General features: G+C 42.9%; 1 protein-coding gene across 7 annotated transcripts in view; it reads right to left on the bottom strand.

Moving 5' to 3' along the window:
• The window catches only part of MYO18B (myosin XVIIIB), a 316,003-nt gene that overhangs the window by 127,197 nt on the left and 168,266 nt on the right, over positions 1–20,540 (bottom strand). For all 7 annotated transcript variants that reach the window (XM_054675970.1, XM_054675972.2, XM_054675975.2 and 4 more), the window contains 2 exons: positions 19,103–19,207; positions 8,754–8,906 (listed from right to left, as the gene is read on the bottom strand). In XM_054675970.1, the coding sequence (XP_054531945.1) occupies positions 8,754–8,906; positions 19,103–19,207 (258 nt within the window). The remainder of the gene's footprint in view (positions 1–8,753; positions 8,907–19,102; positions 19,208–20,540) is intronic.

Raw genomic sequence — 20,540 nt, 5'->3', positions numbered from 1 at the left:
CAATTTCACAGAATGCTTAGATGCTTATCAGGCAAAGAGGGATCAGTGAAAGAAGCAAGAACCCAGCCAAGGGCATTGCTTGGGCAAAGGTGAAGAGGTGAGGGCAGGTGCAGAGGACACCAAGCCATCCTAAGCTTCGGGTGAGGGGTGACAGGAGGGTAGGTGCCAAAATATGCATCCGTGTAGGTCAAGGGAAGAAACCTGGACTTTAGGCTGAAGGCAGTGTGAAACTACCAATGGATCTTGAACACACAAAGAACCAACTTTGCGTTTAAATTTTAAAATTCTCTCTCCAAAGATCAGACGGTACAAAGATTGCTCAGACAAGACCAGAGGCCAGCCAACTTGAGAGAAATCCAAGTACTAGATATTCAGGTGGACTGTAATACAAGCAGAGAGAGACGGGGGATGCATTTCAGAGCTATTTAGAGGGTACAATGACTTGGTGGCAGCTTTGTTCTCAGAAGGAAGAGGTGAATACAGCCCCCAGCATGAATTAAGTAAACGACTAAAGAGTTCAGTGCAAATCCTTCTCTATCTAACAGAAAGCAAATAACATATTGCCTCTGTGGAAGAGACAAAGGTCAGAAGCATGAATCAAATAGGGGGAGAGAAAAAGCAACTGCTGCCCTGGAGCAGACATCATCTCCGACTTTCTCCTTGGAGCCAGGTGTTAGCATCTGCTGCTCACAGATGTTATTTGTGCACAGCGATTATCTCAATTATATATCTTGGTTGTTGGAATTGCTTCTGTCTCCAGATTAGTTCGTTTCCAGTGGAAACATTCCATGAGAATTAATTAGAAATCAGCTCTGAAAAAAACAGGTGTCATTAGATTAACCCCACACCTTGTCTACCTACCTGTTCCAAGAGGTCTTATAAAATCATGTGCTCAGAAACTAAAATCTTCCAATAGCTGACACCGGTGAATGAAAGGAGAGAGCCAATTGGGGATGTTATGTTATATTTTGAGATCACTGTCTTTTTTTTTTTTTTTGAGACAGTTTCGCTCTTGTTGCCCAGGCTGGAGTGCAATGGTGTGATCTTGGCTCACCACAACCTCTGCCTCCCAGGTTCAAGCGATTCTCCTGCCTCAGCCTCCTGAGTAGCTGGGATTACAGGCATGCGCCATCATGCCCAGCTAATTTTTGTATTTTTAGTAGAGAAGGGGTTTCTCCATTTTGGTCAGGCTGGTCTTGAACTCCTGACCTCAGGTGACCCGCCCACCTTGGCCTCCCAAAGTGCTGGGATTACAGGCATGAGCCACCGTGCCTGGCCAGGAGATCACTGTCTTAGAGTTTTCAATTTAATGACTCCTTTCAAATCCATGGTCCAGTGTTCTTTATATCAGCCCAATCAGCTGAGGTTATCGTACCCCCTTATTAGGCAAGAAAGACTCTATGCAAGGCAGCTGACTTGCCCAAGATCTGCAGCAAGGTAAGTGTCATTGGCAGGATTTGAATCCTATATATGGCTTTCAGGAGTCTTCTGTATTGTATCAGGAGGGTTTTAAGCCTCAGGTGTTCACTGAGATGTATCCAAAGCTCCCAATGGAGGGAAACTGGGAGAAAAGAACCAAATGATTATCTTAGGGTTCTAGATGCAGGGGCAATGAACAGAGGGGGTGCCTGCCCATCTGGAGAGAAGATGCTGTAGCTAAGGGAAACTGTTGCTGCTGGTAGAGCCTGATATTCTGCACATCAGGGCTCCTGTGATTTAGCTGGGGACTTGCCTTTTTTTTTTTTTTTTTTTTTTTGAGGCCGGGTCTTACTATGTTGCCCAGGCTGGTCTCAAACTCCTGGGCTCAGAGAAAAAGACCTCCCTCTGTCTCCCAAAGTGCTAGGATTACAGGTGTGAGCCATTGCACCTGGAATCCTGCCAATTTTTACAAGCCGTTCTGGCCACACCTTCCTCTGCTCAATAGCTTTCTATGGCTCCCTGTGGCTTTGGGATAAAACTGAAGCTCCTCAGCCAAGCTCACTAAACCATTCATGAACTGGCTCCAGCCTCCATTACCAGCACTATCCTCTCTGCCCTTTTAACCCCTGGATACCTTATACTCCAGCAATACCATGCCGAACTGAATATGCTTTCTGTCTCTGTGTGCCTCTGCCCTTTTACGCACTGGTGTTTCCTCCTAGAATGTCTACATACATGTACCTTATCTAACCAGCAATTCATTTCCATCTTTAAAGAGATAACCAAAGCTACCAGCTCCTCTCTCAAAGCAAAATTAAGGGCCTCCTCTTTAGCTAGTCCAAATAGTCCTCCAATAAAGAGTATCGGGGAATCTGCCCCGATATTCACGTAGGTTCTTTTCTATTTTCCTTAAGCGTCAGCCAGCTTGAGAAATAAAGGGACAGAGTACAAAAGAGAGAAATTTTAAAAGCTGGGTGTCCGGGGGAGACATCACATATCGGTAGGTTCCGTGATGCCCCACAAGCCACAGAAACCAGCGTTTTTATTAGGGAGTTTCAAAAGGGGAGGGAGTGCGCGAATAGGTGTGGGTCACAGATGTCAAGTACTTTACAAGGTAATAGAATACAACAAGGCAAGTGGAGGCAGGGCAAGATCACAGGACCACAGGACCGAGGCGAAATTAAAATTGCTAATGAAGTTTCAGGCACCATTGTCATTGATAACATCTTATCAGGAGACAGGGTTTTGAGATCAACCAGTCTGACCAAAATTTATTAGGCGGGAATTTCCTCTTCCTAATAAGCCTGGGAGAGCTATGGGAGACTGGAGTCTCTTTCACCCCTGCAGTCTCGACCATAAGAGACAGGCGCACCTAGGGGGGCTGTTTATAAGCCTATACCTCCAGGCACGTATTCTCTTTCCCAGGGATGTTCCATGCTGAGAAAAAGAATTCAGCGATATTTCTCCCATTTGCTTTTGAAAGAAGAGAAATATGGCTCTGTTCCGCCTGGCTCACTGGCAGTCAAAGAGTTTAAGGTTATCTCTCTTATTCCCTGAACAATTGCTGTTATCCTGTTCTTTTTTCAAGGTGCCCACATTTCATATTGCTCAAGCACACATGCTGTACAATTTGTGCAGTTAATGCAATTATCACACGGTCCTGAGGCGACATACATCCTCCTCAGCTGACAGGATTAAGAGATTAAAGTAAAGACAGGCATAGGAAATCACAAGGGTACTGACTGGGGAAGTGATAAGTGTCCATGAAATCTTTACAATTTATGTTTAGAGACTGCAGTAAAGACAGGCATAAGAAATTATAAAAGTATTAATTTGGGGAACTAATAAATGTCCATGGAATCTTTACAATCCACGTTCTTCTGCCATGGCTTCAGCCGGTCCCTCCATTTGGGGTCCCTGACTTCCCGCAACAAAAGAGTTTATCACTCTGCTTGTTATAGCCTGCTTCTAGGACTAGGAGCCCCTTAAGGGCAGAGACCTTGACATTTCCTCTTTATCCCTGTAGCTTGGCCTCAGATTCATTCCAGAGTGGAGATCATATCCATATTTGCAGAGTGAACACAGTTCTAACATGTGCATTCAAACACATTCCCTCCTACATGTCCTTTATACAACAAAACTTTCGGCCAGGTGTGGTGACTCACACCTGTAATCCCAGCACTTTGGGAGGCTGAGGTGGGTGGATCACTTGAGGCCAGGAGTTAGAGACCAACTCAGTAAAACCTGGCCAAGATGGTGAAACCCCATCTCTACTAAAAATACAAAAATTAGCAGGGCATGGTGATGGATGCCTGTGATCCCAGCTACTCGGAAGGCTGAGACAGGAGAATCACTTGAACCTGGGAGGCAGAGTTTGCAGTGAGCCAGAGATAGGGCCACTACACTCCAGCCTGGATGACACACTGACACTGTCTTTAAAAAAAAAAAAAAAAAAAAAAAACACCTTTCTCTAGGTTTTCTGTCATCACAGTGAGCGAATGTGAAGGTCGCAGAACATGTTCTAATTTCTTTTTTTTCTTTTCTTTTTGAGACGCAGTCTTGCTCCATCGTCCAGGCTGGAGTGCAGTGGCACAATCTCGGCTCACTGCAAGCTCCACCTCCTAGGTTCATGCCATTCTCCTGCCTCAGCCTTCCTAGTAGCTGGAACTACAGGCTCCTGTCACTGCATCCAGCTAATTTTTTATATTTTTAGTAGAGACAGGGTTTCACCATGTTAGCCAGTTTGGTCTCGATCTCCTGACCTTGTGATCCACCCTCCTCGGCCTCCCAAAGTGCTGGGATTACAGGTGTGAGTCACCGCACCTGGCCTTTTTTTTTTTTTTTTTTTTTTGACAGAGTCTCGCTCTGTTGCCCATGCTGGAGTGCAATGGCGCGATCTCAGTTCACCACAACCTCTACCTCCCGGGTTCAAGTGATTCTCCTGCCTCAGCCTCCTGAGTAGCTGGGATTACAGTCATGCACCACCACACCGGGCTAATTTTTGTATTTTTAGTAGAGACAGGGTTTCACCATGTTAACCAGGCTGGTCTCGAACTCCTGACCCCAGGTGATCCACCCGCCTCAGCCTCCCAAAGTGCTGGGATTACAGGTGTGAGCCACTGTGCCCAGCCACCTGCTCAAGTTTCTGAAGGCTTCATTGCCTTTCCCTCCTCAGCCCCTGGGCCATCATGTGATGATGATGATGCTTTGCTTTAGAAAAAGGGCTCAGAGAGGTCGGGACACTTGTCAAAAGTCATGAATTAGCAAGTGCTGGATCCAGTTTTCTCTACTCAAAAATTAACTAATTTTAAAATAGGGGGAAATAAGATCTGTCACACTAATATAACCTCAGTGACAGTTTCCTCATCTGCAAAATATACATGCTACCACTGAACTCAAAAGGGTGTTCTGAGGGATAAATAAAGCCTATGGTTCCCCCCAGAACCCCTTCATGTGGTTGTTTAAAAATGCAGATCCTGAATTCCAACCAAAACTTGATTTTTTAAAATGGGGTGGGGGAGGGGGCAGAATCCAGAAGTCTGTGATTTTAAAATGGTGTTTAACTTCTCTGATGTGCAGCCAAATTTGAGAAACCCCAAGACACTAAGGAAAAGTCTGGTACATAGTAAGTGCCTGACAATAGAAGTTAATAGGACCCGTATTGGGCAAACCAAGTTGTAAGGGTATAGGACATGTATTGCTGTGTGCCCTTAGGTAAATTGCTCAACCTCTCAGAGACTGCCTCTTCATTAGTAAAATGGGTTAAAAATAGGAATATCCACCTCCTAGGGTTATGGCAAGGATTTTCTGAAATAACACACTTAAGTGTTGCTAACCAAACCTCATCTGCACATCCCATCGATTCCAAATCAGCTCCAAGTTTGTCCCTTCTTGCCATCTCTATCAATACTCCCCCAACCCAGGTGACCATTTCCTCTGGCCTAGAAGGGTGCATTAGCCTTCTAAGGATATTCCCTCATACCCTCCACAATCCAATCTCCATGCAGAAGTACAATCCTCTAAAACGTGAATCAGATTCTGTCACGCTTCGCTCACAACCTCCCAATGGCTTCTCACCACCCCCGGGATAAAATCCAAACTTCCAGGCCCCGTATGTTCTGGTCCCTGCCTATTTCTCCTTCTCCCAGGGTATTTTAGCTGACCACCCAAGCTAAACAGGACGCCCCTGCAGTTCTCTATCTTAGCACCCTATTGATTTCCTTTCTCATTCAAATTAAGGTGTGGGATGATTCTATTTATTCGTATCATTGTTTGTCTTCTTTTCCATCAGATGTAAATTCTATGACGGTGGGTACCACCGCTGTCTCACTATCCATGGTGCTTATATCCAGCACATTGCCTGACACACAGTAGGTGCTGCATAAATATTGAATGAATGAAATTGTTCAGCACCATGCTCAGCACTTAAGTAGCAGCCAGCAGCAGAGTTAGCTCCCTCTTCCTTCATCCTCCTGTCTGCTTTCCCTACCTATGTCCCTGGAGCCTTCAGGCAAAGGACAAATACTGTACATTGGAGAGGAGATGCAGCAATGCCCAATGTCATCACTGCTTTATTTGATTAGCTCTGACTCTGGCATCCGGGACACGTGCGCTGGGAGCCAAAGCAACTGTACCCTGACCTCTGGTCCACGCGATCCCATCCTTATAACGATTTCCATGACAACAGCAACGAAAAGCCAAGGCTGTGGATTTCCTTTGATAGGAGCCGGATGCAGAGACTAGGAAGAAGGACTTTCAGAAGAATGAGGCTCTTTGATTCAGCTCAAAGCGCCTTCATTAAATACCACTTTTTCCCAAGAACATGCATTTTAACCCTGCAGAGGGAGAATTCTCATGAATACTTAATTAAAAAAAAAAAAAAAAGAAAAAGTAACAAAATCTCTGTGTGGTTTCTTTTCAAAAACATCCACCTGTTGGGGGAAGGGAAGCTTGGGTGCTGTGGCACTGGGGACATTTTGATGGAAAATGGGCAGGTATGTGGCCTTCTGCCAAGGGAGTTGCTCAACTCAAAATGCCTGGCCCCTGGCTGGGCAATCACACAGCAACTCTGCCTACCTAGAAGCAAGCCAGGTGCCTCAAGCTTCCGTACCCACCTGGTCAGCCAAGCAGACAGGAAGACGGAATGTGAGTCAAAAGCATCTCTCAATTCTGCACTTAGAATCACAAGCTTGGTATTCAAATCCCCGACTCTGCCACTTACCTGCTGTGTTACTTTGGACACACCACTTGCCACCTCTGGACAACATTTTCTCATCTGTAAAATGGGCACAATGCCACCTCCCCTCCCCTAGGGGTATCATGAGGATTAAGCGGGGCAATGCGTTCAAGCACAGATGATACTGGCTTCCTGACATGGCCATGAAGAGGATAGAATGACCAGCCATCCTGGCTTGCCCAGGACCCAGGACTGGCAATGCTAAAACTAAGAAAGTCTCAGACAAGTCAGGATGGTGGGTCACCCTAGAAGAGAATGATTTGATAAAGGAGATGGCTAAGAGTCGCAGAATTTTCAAGACAGAAGGGCCCTCCCAGTGTCTTCTGGTTTAACAAGTTTACTTCTGCCATATTCTTTCCAATAGCACATAAACTCGCTCTATTCATGAGAAAACCATCAAACCCAGATTAAAGGACATGCCATAGGATACCTGTCCAGTGCTCCTCAAAACTGTCAGGGTCATAAAAAGCAAGGTCAGCCTGAGAAACTGTCCCAGACCAGAGGAGACTGAGCAGGTATGACAGCAAAATGCAGAGTGTGGTCCCGGGTTGGATCCCGGGAGAGGAAATGGGAGAGACTGGTGAAATTCAAACCAAGTCTAAATTTAGGTTTTTGTTTTGTTTTGTTTTGGTTGAGGTCTTCTAGTTAAGCGAATAAGCTCTAACTGAAATGTTTTGTTTTACAGATAGAAACTGACACCAGAGACTGGAAGCAGCCGAAGCTGTGGGATCGCTGTTTCCAACCCTTGGCGCTATAGTCTGCTGCCTTTTGCTGTCTTCCTGGGGACCTGTTGGTCATCATGGGCTGTGTCTCCAGAAGGAAGAGAGAACGGCACTGGGTTTGGAGTCAGGAAACATGGGTCCCAGGCCCAGCTCAGCCTCTGACTGGAGGAAGGGACAGTAACCCTCCAAGAAGGCAGGTGGCAAAGGCATCTGGGCTTAGCAAGAATGACTTATCCGAGGGAAGGTAACATCAATTGCATGGACACAACACTCCCAACAGAGCTCTGAGCCTCCCCAGGTGTCTTCAGCTCCCCATGGGGACCGGTAGCAAATCCTGAGTTCCTGCTACATCATTCAGCTTTGGGACATCTCTCCGCAAGGCTTGCACCACCCTGTGGGATCCATTCACACTTCTCAACACTGGCTGCCCTGGGCCACAGTCCGCCACTGCAACTGCCCACACTCATCACATCTCCTTAGGTCCCCAGGCTCTGCTCCGGCCTCACCTCCCTACCACCCTCAGACCTGCCGCTCCTCCTGTCCTCCTTTGAGACGGCCCAAGGATGGTAGAGCCTGAAGGCCTGGGTTCAAATCCTGGCTCTGCCGCTTTCAAGCTGTGTGACTTTGGGCGGGTCATCGTACCTTTCTGCCACCTGATCACCTGCACTTGTGAAATGAAGCTGATGATCCTCACCTCGCTCAGCAATCCTGAGAACACCATGCAGCACCATGTGCAGAGATACAGAGGACCCAGTACCTAGTGAGGGCTCCAGCTGATAGCAGCCAGTGGTCAACATCATGCCTTGATCAACATCATTAGCATACTAATAGGCAGTCAAACTGCCAACATTTGTATAACTGTTGCTGTTGTTAAGCATTGGTTTTGCATGACTGGCACTATTGCTATTTGGCTCATACCTAGTCCTGGCAGTCACCACACACACACACATACACACATACACACACACACACACACACACACACACACACAATTGCTATTTGGCTCGTACCTAGTCCTGGCAGTCACCACACACACACGCATACACACATACACATACACACACACACACACACACACACACACCAGGCACACTGCACTCAGCCATCCTGGCCAGTGCTGATCTGCCCAAGCCCTCCAGACAGAAGAATTCTGCCTCATCTCTGAAAAAGGGAACAGGACTCCTTCTTAGACCCCTCCTCCTCACCTACACTCCACGTGACCCTCACAGCCCTGAAATGCCCCCCATCTCCCTGCACATCTGTGAAAGTTGGAGGTTGGCACCATGGTTCTGCTCATACCTGGGAGGGACAGCAATTCTCTGCAGGTCGTAGCATCCTCCCCAGCCTGATTCTCAAGGGGATCCCGTGACACCCACCTGGCTGTGCACTTTCTCCAGCTCCTCCTTGCTGACTGATGTCTTGCCATCCTCCATGGTGCCCAGAAGGAGCTGCACGTCTGACAACAGTGCATGTGTCCTCCTGAGGTCTCTCCGAAGTCGCTTCTCCACATCAAAGTCCCGATGACCAATCTGAAAGCCAAAGGGAGACCCATGAGCTTAGGTGGCAAAGCAGTGGCCAGGGTCTAAGTTTTCTGGAACCAGGTTCCCTGGTTTAAATCCTGCCTCTGCCACTCACACCATGTGACCTTGGACAAGACCATTCTCCTCTCCAAGCCTCAGTTTCCTCAACTGAGAAATGGGATTGGCACCAACCACATTGGGCTGCTGTGAAAATTAAATACATGCCTAGCCTAATGCTTGACACAGAATAAATGTACAAGAAATATGAGTTACTATCATTGCTGCTATCATAGCCCGTATGGATCCAAAGCCACTCTGTCATCCCATCTTTTGCACGCAAGTCATCAGTGTGACCTCACCTCATCTTGTAAGAGCCTCATGTGCCAGGTGAATCCCTCTGCTGCTGGTCAGGTTCTGCTGACAGCAGTTAGGACAGTCCTGGGTGGGCAGGGACTGGACAGAGCCTCTGGACTTCTGGAGAGTTATTAATGTTATTGATCTGGGTGTTGTTTTATGAGTTTATGAAAATTCACTGAGCTGTACACGTGGGATACGGAGTACTCCGTATTTGTGTTGCACCTCAGTAAATTGAAAATGTACTCCTTTTGAAGTCAATCCTTTCTGTCCTTTGGTCCTGTTTTCCAGTTTGAGGACAAACAAATGAGATCATTTTCTGCAGAGGAAACTTACCCAGAGGTGAGTACATTCCTTCCCCCCGAATCTTGAATTTGCCAGGGACAGCTGTCAAGGGAGTCCCAAAGAAGCCGCATCCTGGACTGGGCACCAGGAGTGTGACCTTAGACTCCTTGACAGCCTTCAGTGGCCAAAAAGTACAGGTTAAGCCAAAGCAGAAGAGGTGCAGAATTATACCAGGGCCCTACATGAAATTTCGACAGCTGGTCACCTCTCTAGAAATAGTGCTGACTTAAAAGACAACGTGTTAACATCCCTGAAAGAAACTAACAACTCCCTTCTTGGACTCTTCAGGAGACCAGACGATACAATACGGGCCTGTCCATCAGATGGGGAGTTTCAAGGAAAACAGGGTGCAGATGCCTCAACACTGGGATGTGGTTTTTACACACCTGGAAATCTGTGTCTCCACATGAAATGCTAACCATTTCCTGGGATGCTTAGAATGTCCTGGAATATTCTAGAAAAAACATGGGGTTGAGAATGAGCAGATCTAGGCTTTAAACCCTGGCTCACCATTTGCTGACGATGGAACAGTGGCTGAGTCACGCCACATCTCTGAACCTGAGTTTTCTCATCCACAAAAAGAGAGGTTAAAAAAAACACCCTATCCTTCGTGTTGAGATAAGACAAGGATCAGATGTGATAATGGATTCCAAAGCACTTTGTACGCTGTTGAGTGCTTTGAAAATATAAAGGATTATGAGTATTGTCTGAAGACCTAGAATGTGTTCCTCTAGATTTTGTATTTCTATTTCTCTACTGCTGGTTTTGAGTTCTTTGAAAAACGAGCTGGTTCTCAGAATATGGTCTTTATATCTGAAATGTATTGTTTTGGTAGGTTCAAATGCTGTTCTATTATACACACACACACACACACACACACACACACACACACAATCTCACCTGCTGAACTGAGTTAAGGGCTGGGCATTGTGCCAGGCTCTTTGTCACATGTTATTGCATTTAACTCCTGTGACAATCTCCTTAAATAGACCTTATTATTATTGCCTTTACAAATGTAGTAATAGCTTACATTTATAGACAGTTTTAAGTGTCATATACTATTCTAAACACTTTATAGCTATTGATGCATTTAGTCATCATGATGAATCGATGAGGTGTATAGTATTATGATTCCCATTTTACAGATAATGAAACTGAAGTTTGCAAAGATGAAGTAATTTGCCTCAGATCACACAGCTAGTAAGTGGCAGAGTTGGAATATGAATCCAGCTTTTCTGGCTGGAAAGTGGTAATTTTAGTAAAATATAACATTAGATAGGTGTGTTTTAGTCTTTAATTCTGAAAAATATATATTATGGGGGCGCAGAAGAGCATTATCCAGCTCAGGCTGGGATGGAATTGGGAAGTAGGAGGTAGCTACTCCTAGCTAGGGGAGGTGGAGGAAGAGCATTTTAGGTAGAAAGCACTTAATGAGCAAAGGTGGAGAGGCAAGAAATAATCTGGGCTATGCATTTCGGGGTGGTTGCCATGAGGGTATAAAACCCTGAGTTGAGGGGCAGGTTACAAAGTGAAAGAGGTTATCCAGGGCTCTTACATGGAGGAACAACTGATATGAAAGAGCAAATGATCTGCCCAATGTCATATTGCTACTAAGTGGCTATGCAGAGATCTGAATCCAGACAGCTCAGCATTAGGATGTAAGTCTCTAACTACTGCACCACAGTGCCTAGTGGAGCTGCTTCATAAACTCAGATTTACTTACTCTAGAACCCAGACTCATGAGTATGCTTAGGCAGTGGGCTTTGCACATTTCTTATATTTGTGTCTGTTTTTGTTTTGCATATATCCTAAAGTGCCTTTAATTCTCCTGTGGGGCGAGTTAGCATCAGGGACATTCCCTGATGTTGACACTGACCATGCAGTAGAGATGGCTCAGATTCTACGATCTTCACTGCCTGAAAGGCCCTGAAAATGCTGGCACTAACTCCTTTCCAGAGGAAGAACTGCAAACAGAATTCACAAGAAAATCTCAGACCAGTCATCCTCCCATTTATAACAAATTGCTACAGAGAGGAGGGCAAAAAATATCACTCATTAGGTTAATGGGAAATAAATGTCATTCTGCGAGTTTCCCTTTTAAAGCACAAAGATTCAAACTTTGATAAAGATGGTGAATAATTAACTAATAAATCTACATGATGTTTAGTGTTGTTGTGAGTAACTATATTCCAACCTTAGTTGGTTCACCATTTATCATAAAGGCAAATTGTTTGGGGAGCTTGTCAAATGTCCATTGTCAAAGGAATCTCCAAACACTATTAAAATATGGTCTAGAAGTGCCGTTAGGGATAACCAAACCACTTTACAGATGGGGAAATTGAGGCTTGGAGACAGAATGCGTGTTGCTGAGGGCTTCACAAATTAATGGCAGAACTGGCTGCCTGAGAACACTATGAAAAAAAGATGGTGCACAAAAATATGGTTCTAGCTAAGTGGACCTTATCGCTTTTAAGCAGAATCATAATAGGTTTTTAAAATGACAGATATTCAAATAATATAGACCTCATTTAGAATCCGCCTAGGGTACTAACTTGCTATGCAATCCTGGGCAAGTTGCTTTACTTTACTTTTCCGAGCCTCACTTCTTTCATGTATATGAAGGAAATAATAATATCTATCCCACAGCATTACTGTAAAAATTAATGTTAGTAAAAAATTATGATTAAGCATATATCTGGAAATGTATGAGTAACCACCAAAAGAACAGAAATACAGTTTGTAGCTTCTGAATCAATAGTTCAAAAGAGAACATAGAAAACATCGATCTATCCAAAAGTAGGAAAGCAATAGAGGGACAGCAATGTAAAGGGACAAGAAACTAACAAAACACAAAATAAGATAACACAAAATAGTTTCAAATATATCAGTCATTATAACAAATGCAAATAAATTAAATTTTTATATGAAAAGCTAGAGACTAAACTATTGCATTAAAATTATCCAGCTGTTTAAAGAAAACACATGAACATGCATACACACACACACACACACACACACACACACACACACACCCCCCTAACAAAGCTTTAAAATGAAATAGAAAAAGGTCTTGCAGGTAAACTGACTAAAATAAATCAAGCGAAATAAAATAAGGCAAAACTTATTCATGGAGAAAGAAAGACACCAAGTAAGAATCGAAGCAATGATCTTCAAGAAAATAAAGCAATACAAAACTTAGATGCACCTAAATATATAACCATAAAATACATAAAGAGAAACTATGACAGAACTGTTAACAAAATTTGGTATAACCATTCTCATGGTAAGGATATAACAGGACTCTCTTAGAAACAGATTAAGAACTCAAAACCAAAGTTAACAGGAGGTAGTTTTAAAAAATACATAATCATGTATTTTAAAACTTTTCCTTTATGGTTTATGCTTTTATATTCATATGTAATGTTGAAATAAAAATTTAACAAGGTTGATTCATTTGCCATGTATTGAACCCTAGGCCTCATAAACATTTACATTATTTTCTACTCAATAGTTTATTTTTGTTTCTTTGTTTGTTTTGTTTTTTGTTTTTGAGACAAGGTCTCGCTCTGTCACCCAGGCTGGAGTGCAGTGGCACAATCTCGGCTCACTACAATCTCTGCCTCCTGGGTTCTAGTGATTCTCATGCCTCAGCCCCCTGAGCAGCTGGGATTACAGGTGCCCGCCACAACACCCGGCCAATTTTTATATTTTTAGTAGAGACAGGGTTTCACCATGTTGGTCAGGCTGGTCTCGAACTCCTGACCTCAAATGATCTGCCCACCTTGGCCTCCCAAAGTGCTGGGATTACAGGCGTGAGCCACTGTGCCCAGCCACACACAATCCTTTATTAAACTCTACCAATAACTAGAGCAACAAAGAGATCTCAACAATTTCAAAGAAAAGATGTTATGCATTCTACCATGTTATCTGTCCTAAATGCCATTAAATTAAAAATTAACAATAGAAAGTTACTCCAAATCATCCTAAATGTTAATAAACTTGAAACTCAAGTTCTAGATAACTTACAGGTTAAAAGAAAAAAAGAACAAAAGATACAACAAGACACTTAGTAGATGGCACTAAAACAGCAATTCCAGGTAAATGTATTATCTTAAATGTATTATCTTAAAGAAAACAGTTTAAGTGGGATAAAAAATATTGAAGGTGAGTTAAACATTTTAATACTAAAACTGAAGACCAAGAACAAAAATCTAAACCAATGGAAAAAAGAAGGAAAAAGAAACAAATATAAGGTCAGACACTATTAAATACACAACAAAGAAACAATAAAACAAAAGCAGGTTATTTGAAGGGATTACAGACAAAACTCTAAGACTAATCATCATCAACCACAAAAAAACTCAAAAGTAAACATTATTATGATTAAAAAGAAAATAATCTGATACAGTAGAATTTTTTAAATAACGAGAAAATACCATGAACATTTTTTATGTCAACCTATTTGAAAAATTAGATGAAATAATAAATGTCTAGAAACATTAGTTACCAAAGTTCACTCAATAAGGAAAAGAATAATACCTGAATTTGTGTTCAATTATGATTACAGCATTTTGACACAGTAATCAAATAGGGTTACAAGCAAATTGTATCAAATCTGCAAGAACTGCATGATCCAAATTTTACAAAAAATTGTCTCAGAAATAGTGGTGAATTCATTTTATGAGATCAGTACAACACTTGACAAAGACAGTCTAAGAGAAAAAAATTATAAAACAATCTTACTTATGTGCCTGGTTTCAAAAATCCTAAATAAACTGTTAGCAATCCGGAAGAGCTGTGTATTGAAAACATATGACTGAGAAAGGTTTATTTGGGAAATATATCAGGATACATTAAATATCTAAAATATACTACATTAATAGATTGAGACAAGTCATCAGATTATCAACAATTGCAGAAAAAGCATATAATATTCAATAATAAAACATCTTTTTTTAAGATATTAGAAAATTACAAATACAAGACTGATTTAACCTTATTAAAGTTACAGTCACGTGCCACATTACATTTCCATCAATGATGGATTGTATATACAACGGTGGTCCCATAAGCTTATAATACCATACTTTTGATATACCTTTTCTATGTTGAGATATGTTTAGGTACACAAATACTTACCACTGTGTCACAATTGCCTCCCAAATTCAGTACAGTAACATACTGTACAGGTTTGTAGCCCAGGAGCAATGGACTATATCAGATAGCTTAGGCGTGTAGAAGGCTATCCCATTTAGGTTTGTGTGAGTGCACTCTAGGATGTTCCCACAATGATGAAATTGTCTAATGATGCATCTCTCAGAAAGCATCCCTGTCACTAAGCAATGCATCACTGTAATTATCAAAGACACTGCAAATATGTGTATCACAAAACTTTACAAGCACTCCTATTAAGGTCAGGAACAAGAAAAGGATGTCAAATATCTTTCTCTACCATTCAATCTTATACTGGAGGCAAATGAAATAAGGTAAGAAAAAGAAACAAGAAGTAGAAAGTATAACATTTTTTTTTAATTTGTTGAGATCTTTGTTGCCCCAATCCATGGTCAAGAGTCAAAACTGGCCGGGCGCGGTGTTTCATGCCTGTAATCCCAGCACTTTGGGAGGCTGAGGTGGGTGGATCATGAGGTCAGGAGACAGAGACCATCCTGGCTAACACAGTGAAACCCCATCTCTAGGAAAAATACAAAAAAATTAGCCAGGCGTGGTGGCAGGCGCCTGTAGTCCCAGTTACTCGGGAGGCTGAGGCAGGAGAATAGCGTGAACCCAGGAGGTGGAGCTTGCAGTGAGCTGAGATCGCGCCACTGCGCTTCAGCCTGGGCGACAGAGCGAGATTCCATCTCAAAAAAAAAAAAGAGTCAAAACTATTCTTATTTTCAAATGATAAGATTGTCAAGGCAGAAAATACAAAAAAGCCTACAGATGAAGTATGAAAGATAATAAGCGTTCAGGAAGTTTGCTAGATACAAGATTAATGCATGATAATCAATGGTATTCCCATATGCCACAATAACTAGTTGAAATATAGATAGAATACAGAAAAATATTCTATTCACAATAGCCATAGAAACTATAAGTTTCCTGAAAATAAATCTAACAAAAAAGTCCAAGATCTGTATAGAAAAATACAATAAAACATTATTGAAAGCCACAAATAAATGGAGAGGGCATATGCAATAATATAATAGTTCAATATAAAAAAAGTCAATTGTTCCCAACTAACTTGTAAATCAATGCAATTCCAATGAAAATTACATCAGGTTTTGTTGTAGAACCTAAATAAGAAGATTAAAGGGTCAATAAAACAGGCAATTTTAAAAACAGTCAAGGTAAGCTGTCCTACGAGTTATCAAAACCCAGCCATGAAGACCATATGGTGGAGAAATAGACAAAAAAAAAACCAATGAGCCACAATGAGGAGTTCATAAACACACCCAGGCATACATGGTAATTGCAGGAAAAAAATTATGAACTAAAACATAGTTTATCCATATTGAGGAAGATAGATTCCTACCTCATACTATGCACCCCAATAAAATCTAGATGGATTAGAGACCTAAAAATGTCAAAAGCAATACTATAGAACTTTTAAGACACATGATGACATTTTTGTGAACTCAAAGAACAGTATCTTAAGATATAAAAGTGCAAACCATAAAACATGCTTGATTAACACGACTGTATTAAAAATATTTTTTATTAAGCTAAGGACATTATAAACAAAGTGAAACAATTATCCATAGTGTAGGAGATATTTGCAAAATACGTAACCAAAAATGGATTCGCATCTTGTATAAAGATCATGAATGATCAATAGAGAAAAAGGAGACAAACTTCTATGAATAGGCAATTCACATAAGAAAAAGCCACAATCGGCCAGGCACGATGGCTCACGCCTGTAATCCCAGCACTTTGGGAGGCCAAGGCAGGTGGATCACGAGGTCAGGAGATCGAAACCATCCTGGCTAACACGGTGAAACTGTGTCTCTACTAAAAATACAAAAAAAAAAAAATTAGCCAGGCGTGGTGGCGGGCGCCTGTAGTCCCAGCTACTCAGGAGGCTGAGGCAGGAAAATGGCATGAACCCAGGAGGCGGAGCTTGCAGTGAGCCCAGATCACACCACTGCACTCCAGCCTGGGAGGCAGAGCGAGACTCCGTCTCAAAAAAAGAAAAGAAAAAGCCACAATCAACATGTGAAAAATGCACAGCATCCCTAGTAATGAGGGCCACGCAATACCATTTAGCACCCGATGCCTGGAAAAAATGTTTAAAAATGTCTGACAGTGCCACATGTTGGTGGGGACATGAAGAAGTAAAATTTCAGACACGGCTAGTGACGATGGAAACTGCTGCAATCACTTTGGGGAACAATCTGAGCGATATTTAATAATTCCCAAATTGTACATTCCCAGGAGCCAGCAATTCCTCTTCCAGCTACATACCCTGGAGAGACACTCGCCCGTGTGCACAGTGAGGCAGATACGAGACTATGCACTGCAGTTTGGGGTTTTAGGGTGGAAGTAACTAACTACCCACCAATAGAAGTAGGAGATTTTAAAAAAATGAATGCTGTGTAGAAATGAAATGAATTAATTAGAACTGCATGTATCATTATAGACTAATCTCAAAAACATAATATAGAGGGGGACAAAGTAAAGTGCAGAATCATATTGCTGCATGTGGCTGAAGTTGAAATATACATTCAGGGGAATTATACACTTCAAACCCCGGGGAATGGTTTCATCTGGGGAGGGAGGAAAGAAACAGAAAAGCAGAGCCAGGATTGAGATTAGGAAGCGACATAAAGAGGCCACCAACCGTTCTTAAAACGTTTTGTTTCGTTAAAAACATCTGAATAAGAAATGGCAAAATGTTAATTTATGTGAACCCTGAGTGCTTGGTTCATAAACACCGATTACATTATTTGTTCTGCTTTTCCATGGGTTTGGCAAAGGTCATAACAAAAACATTTAAAATCATCAAAAGTGCTAATTTATTAAAAGGATCCAACTTGGTGACTAACACAAAGATGGCTTTTTATTCATTTAAACTTACCTTCTCTTTACATGTAAAATTTATTTTTGCAATTTGTATAAAAACCTTGCTTTACTAGATTATCTATTCTGTTTTCTCAGACTATGCTGAATAGAATGCAACCTTCTCGCAGTGATTCCCCTCTATCATTCTAGAATCTGGTACTGGGCTGTGCTCTCTTGCCCTGATGCTGAAGGAAAGTCACCTCAATGGCTCTGAATTCAATGGTCCCAATTGCTTGGCTGGAAAATTAGAAAACCCAGAGAAGGAAGATTATATTGACTCCCTCAGCTTCCAACTCTTACTCTTGCCGCGTGTGTCCCTGCTGTGGAATTCATTCATTAAATCAATTTGTTTTTTAATACATAATAAGCATTTATTTTGTCCAAGGCATGGCTGCCCAAGATGATCACCTGAAGTGCACCCACATTGTTTTGTGAATAAAGTTAATGAATTTAGGGAAGGATATTGATAACAAGACCACTACTAATTAATAGACATCGAACCCATGTTAAGCAAATACATTAAAACACACTCCTTTGACACTTTAAAATAAATCATAGAAGCCACAGGCATTTCTCTCCCGTGTTGGGATTTCATGCAGCAGCAGCACGGGAAGGGAATAGAGTATCTAGGAGGTGGAAGAGTCATTCCTTGCAACTCTGAAATCGGAAGCTGCCTCTGAGCTCTGCTGGCTACATTAGTACAGCAACAGTTCTCAGTAGTGAGGGAAGTTGATTTTTTTCCCCCAAAGGACATTGGGCAATGTCTGTAGACATTTTTGGTAGTCACAGCTGAGGTGTGGACTACTGCAATGTGGTGGGTAGAGGTCAGGGATGCTGAGTGATATCCCGCGATGTACAGGACAGCCCTCTACCACAAGGAATGATCCAGCTCCAAATGTTCATAGTGATGCAGTTGAGGACCCTGGTGTACACTGATGGACAGTTGAGAACCCTCATGTACAGTGATAGCCACAACCCCATAAGGCTCCACTCTCCAGAAGCTCAGAGCTGTTAACTAGCTCACTCAAAGCCGTGTAGACAGAAGTGGTCCCTCTGGGGCTTAAAGCTACATTTGCCTGGCTCCAAGGCTGACTGCTTCTAGCAAAAGTCACGTTCTCAGGAGGGCAGTCATGTGTGCAGTGGCCATTCACATACATCCCCTTAAAGGAAGGACTGTCTGGTGGACTCTGATCCCAACAGCTGCTGAAGGCAAAGACAGCCTCATCCATTGCTCCTGGCTGGCCCCACTCTCTTTATTCCCCATGGGTTCTTACAAAAACCCTGCTGTTTGCAGGCACCTGAAGGTCTCCTTTGAAGAGCCAGTGAATATGGTGGGAACAGAGCTGATGGAGGAGAGGGTATCCCTCAGGCTGTTCTCTCCATGAGCCCATCTCTCAAATAGGTCCCTGAGATACTCCTCTGAATGTCTGCCAATGTCTCCCCCTTACCTGGTCACAGAGGGTTCCGATCAAGCCTTCCAAATCTTGCTTCTCATGGAGGACCATCTGCTTCTCTTCATACTCTTGCTCCAGCTGCATTTCCAGCTGACGAAGCTGTGGATACACAGGGAAGAAACATCACAGGGTGAATGAACTCCATCCAGACACATCCTACAAGGCAAGGACCCTCAGAAGGCGGAGGAATGTAGAGCTTGTGGCTTTGTTCCATGAGGCTGCCCTAGTGATTGGGTGGTAGTGTCTCTGTGGGAGAATTTAAGAGCCTAAAAGCTTGGGAGATGGACAACAGTAGGGAGGGCTGCTCAATGATGGGGAACCCCTTGCCCTTGACTGTGAAACCCCCTCCCCCAGGTCCCCAGTAGAAGAGATGCCTCTCTCCTGCAGCCATGGCCACTGCTGAATATTTGCAAACCTTTGCACTTTGATTTTTAAAGGCTCTGCACAATATTATAACCAACATATCAAAAATGCATCCCCTCCATTATTAAATACACAATGATACAGTAAAAAAGTTGCATTTGAGATTTTTTGGTGTTATAAACTATATGTGTCCCTCCAAAATTCATATGGTGAAACCCTAACCCTCAGTGCAGTGGTATCTGGAGGTGGGGCCTTAGGGAAGTAATTAGGTTTAAATGAGGCCATGAAGGTGGAGCTTTCATAGTGGGGTGAGTGCCTGAAGACACCAGAAAGCTGTCTTCCGCTCTCTTTCTCCACCACATGAGTGTACAAACAGGAGGTGGTGGTCTGCAAGCCAGGAAGACAGCCCTCGCCAGACACTGAATCTGCCAGCACCTTGATCTCAGATTTCCCAGCCTCCAGAACTGTGATAAATAAATGTTATCGTTTAAGCCACCTAGACAATAATATTCTGCTACAGCAGCCTGAACTAAGACATCTGACTATGAGCGACTCATTTAATTTGCAACTGGCTCTGATTTCTCAGCAATTACCCAGCAAACACAGACATTCCCCACTAGAGCAAATACCCTACTGTGGCTGTGCCTTCCAGACCACCCCACCAGCCTCTCTTGTATACATCATCCATCCTCCATTTCCACCTCATGCCATCAGAGATCCTATTTCACGGGTGGGCAAACTAAGACCCAGGGAAAATCCGAAGTGCATACTCTGAAATTAGTTGCTGTTTAGAGGAGTTAGTGTCCTGTCTCCTGACCCCAGCTCTTTCTGCCACCCCAGACAGCCCCAGCATTCCCACCCAGGTCACTAACTATTGATTTCCTGCCAACGTGAGAGATAGACTGAACAGAGCAGTCACCAGAATGAGAAGTCAATATCAGTATTTGTCATAAGGAGAAAAAACACCTTTCTCTGACTTCACTCTCTCCTTTTATAAATCTATCCAGAGAAAAGCCTCAGGAGAGTCTGGGTCACATCTCCAACTCATTGGAGCCCTGGCTCAGGGCAC

This window comes from Pan troglodytes, chromosome 23 (genome assembly GCF_028858775.2).
Source record: "Pan troglodytes isolate AG18354 chromosome 23, NHGRI_mPanTro3-v2.0_pri, whole genome shotgun sequence".
Lineage (NCBI taxonomy): Eukaryota > Metazoa > Chordata > Mammalia > Primates > Hominidae > Pan > Pan troglodytes.
The sequence above is the reverse complement of the archived record's forward strand: the minus strand, read 5'-3'. Positions and strand labels throughout refer to the sequence as shown.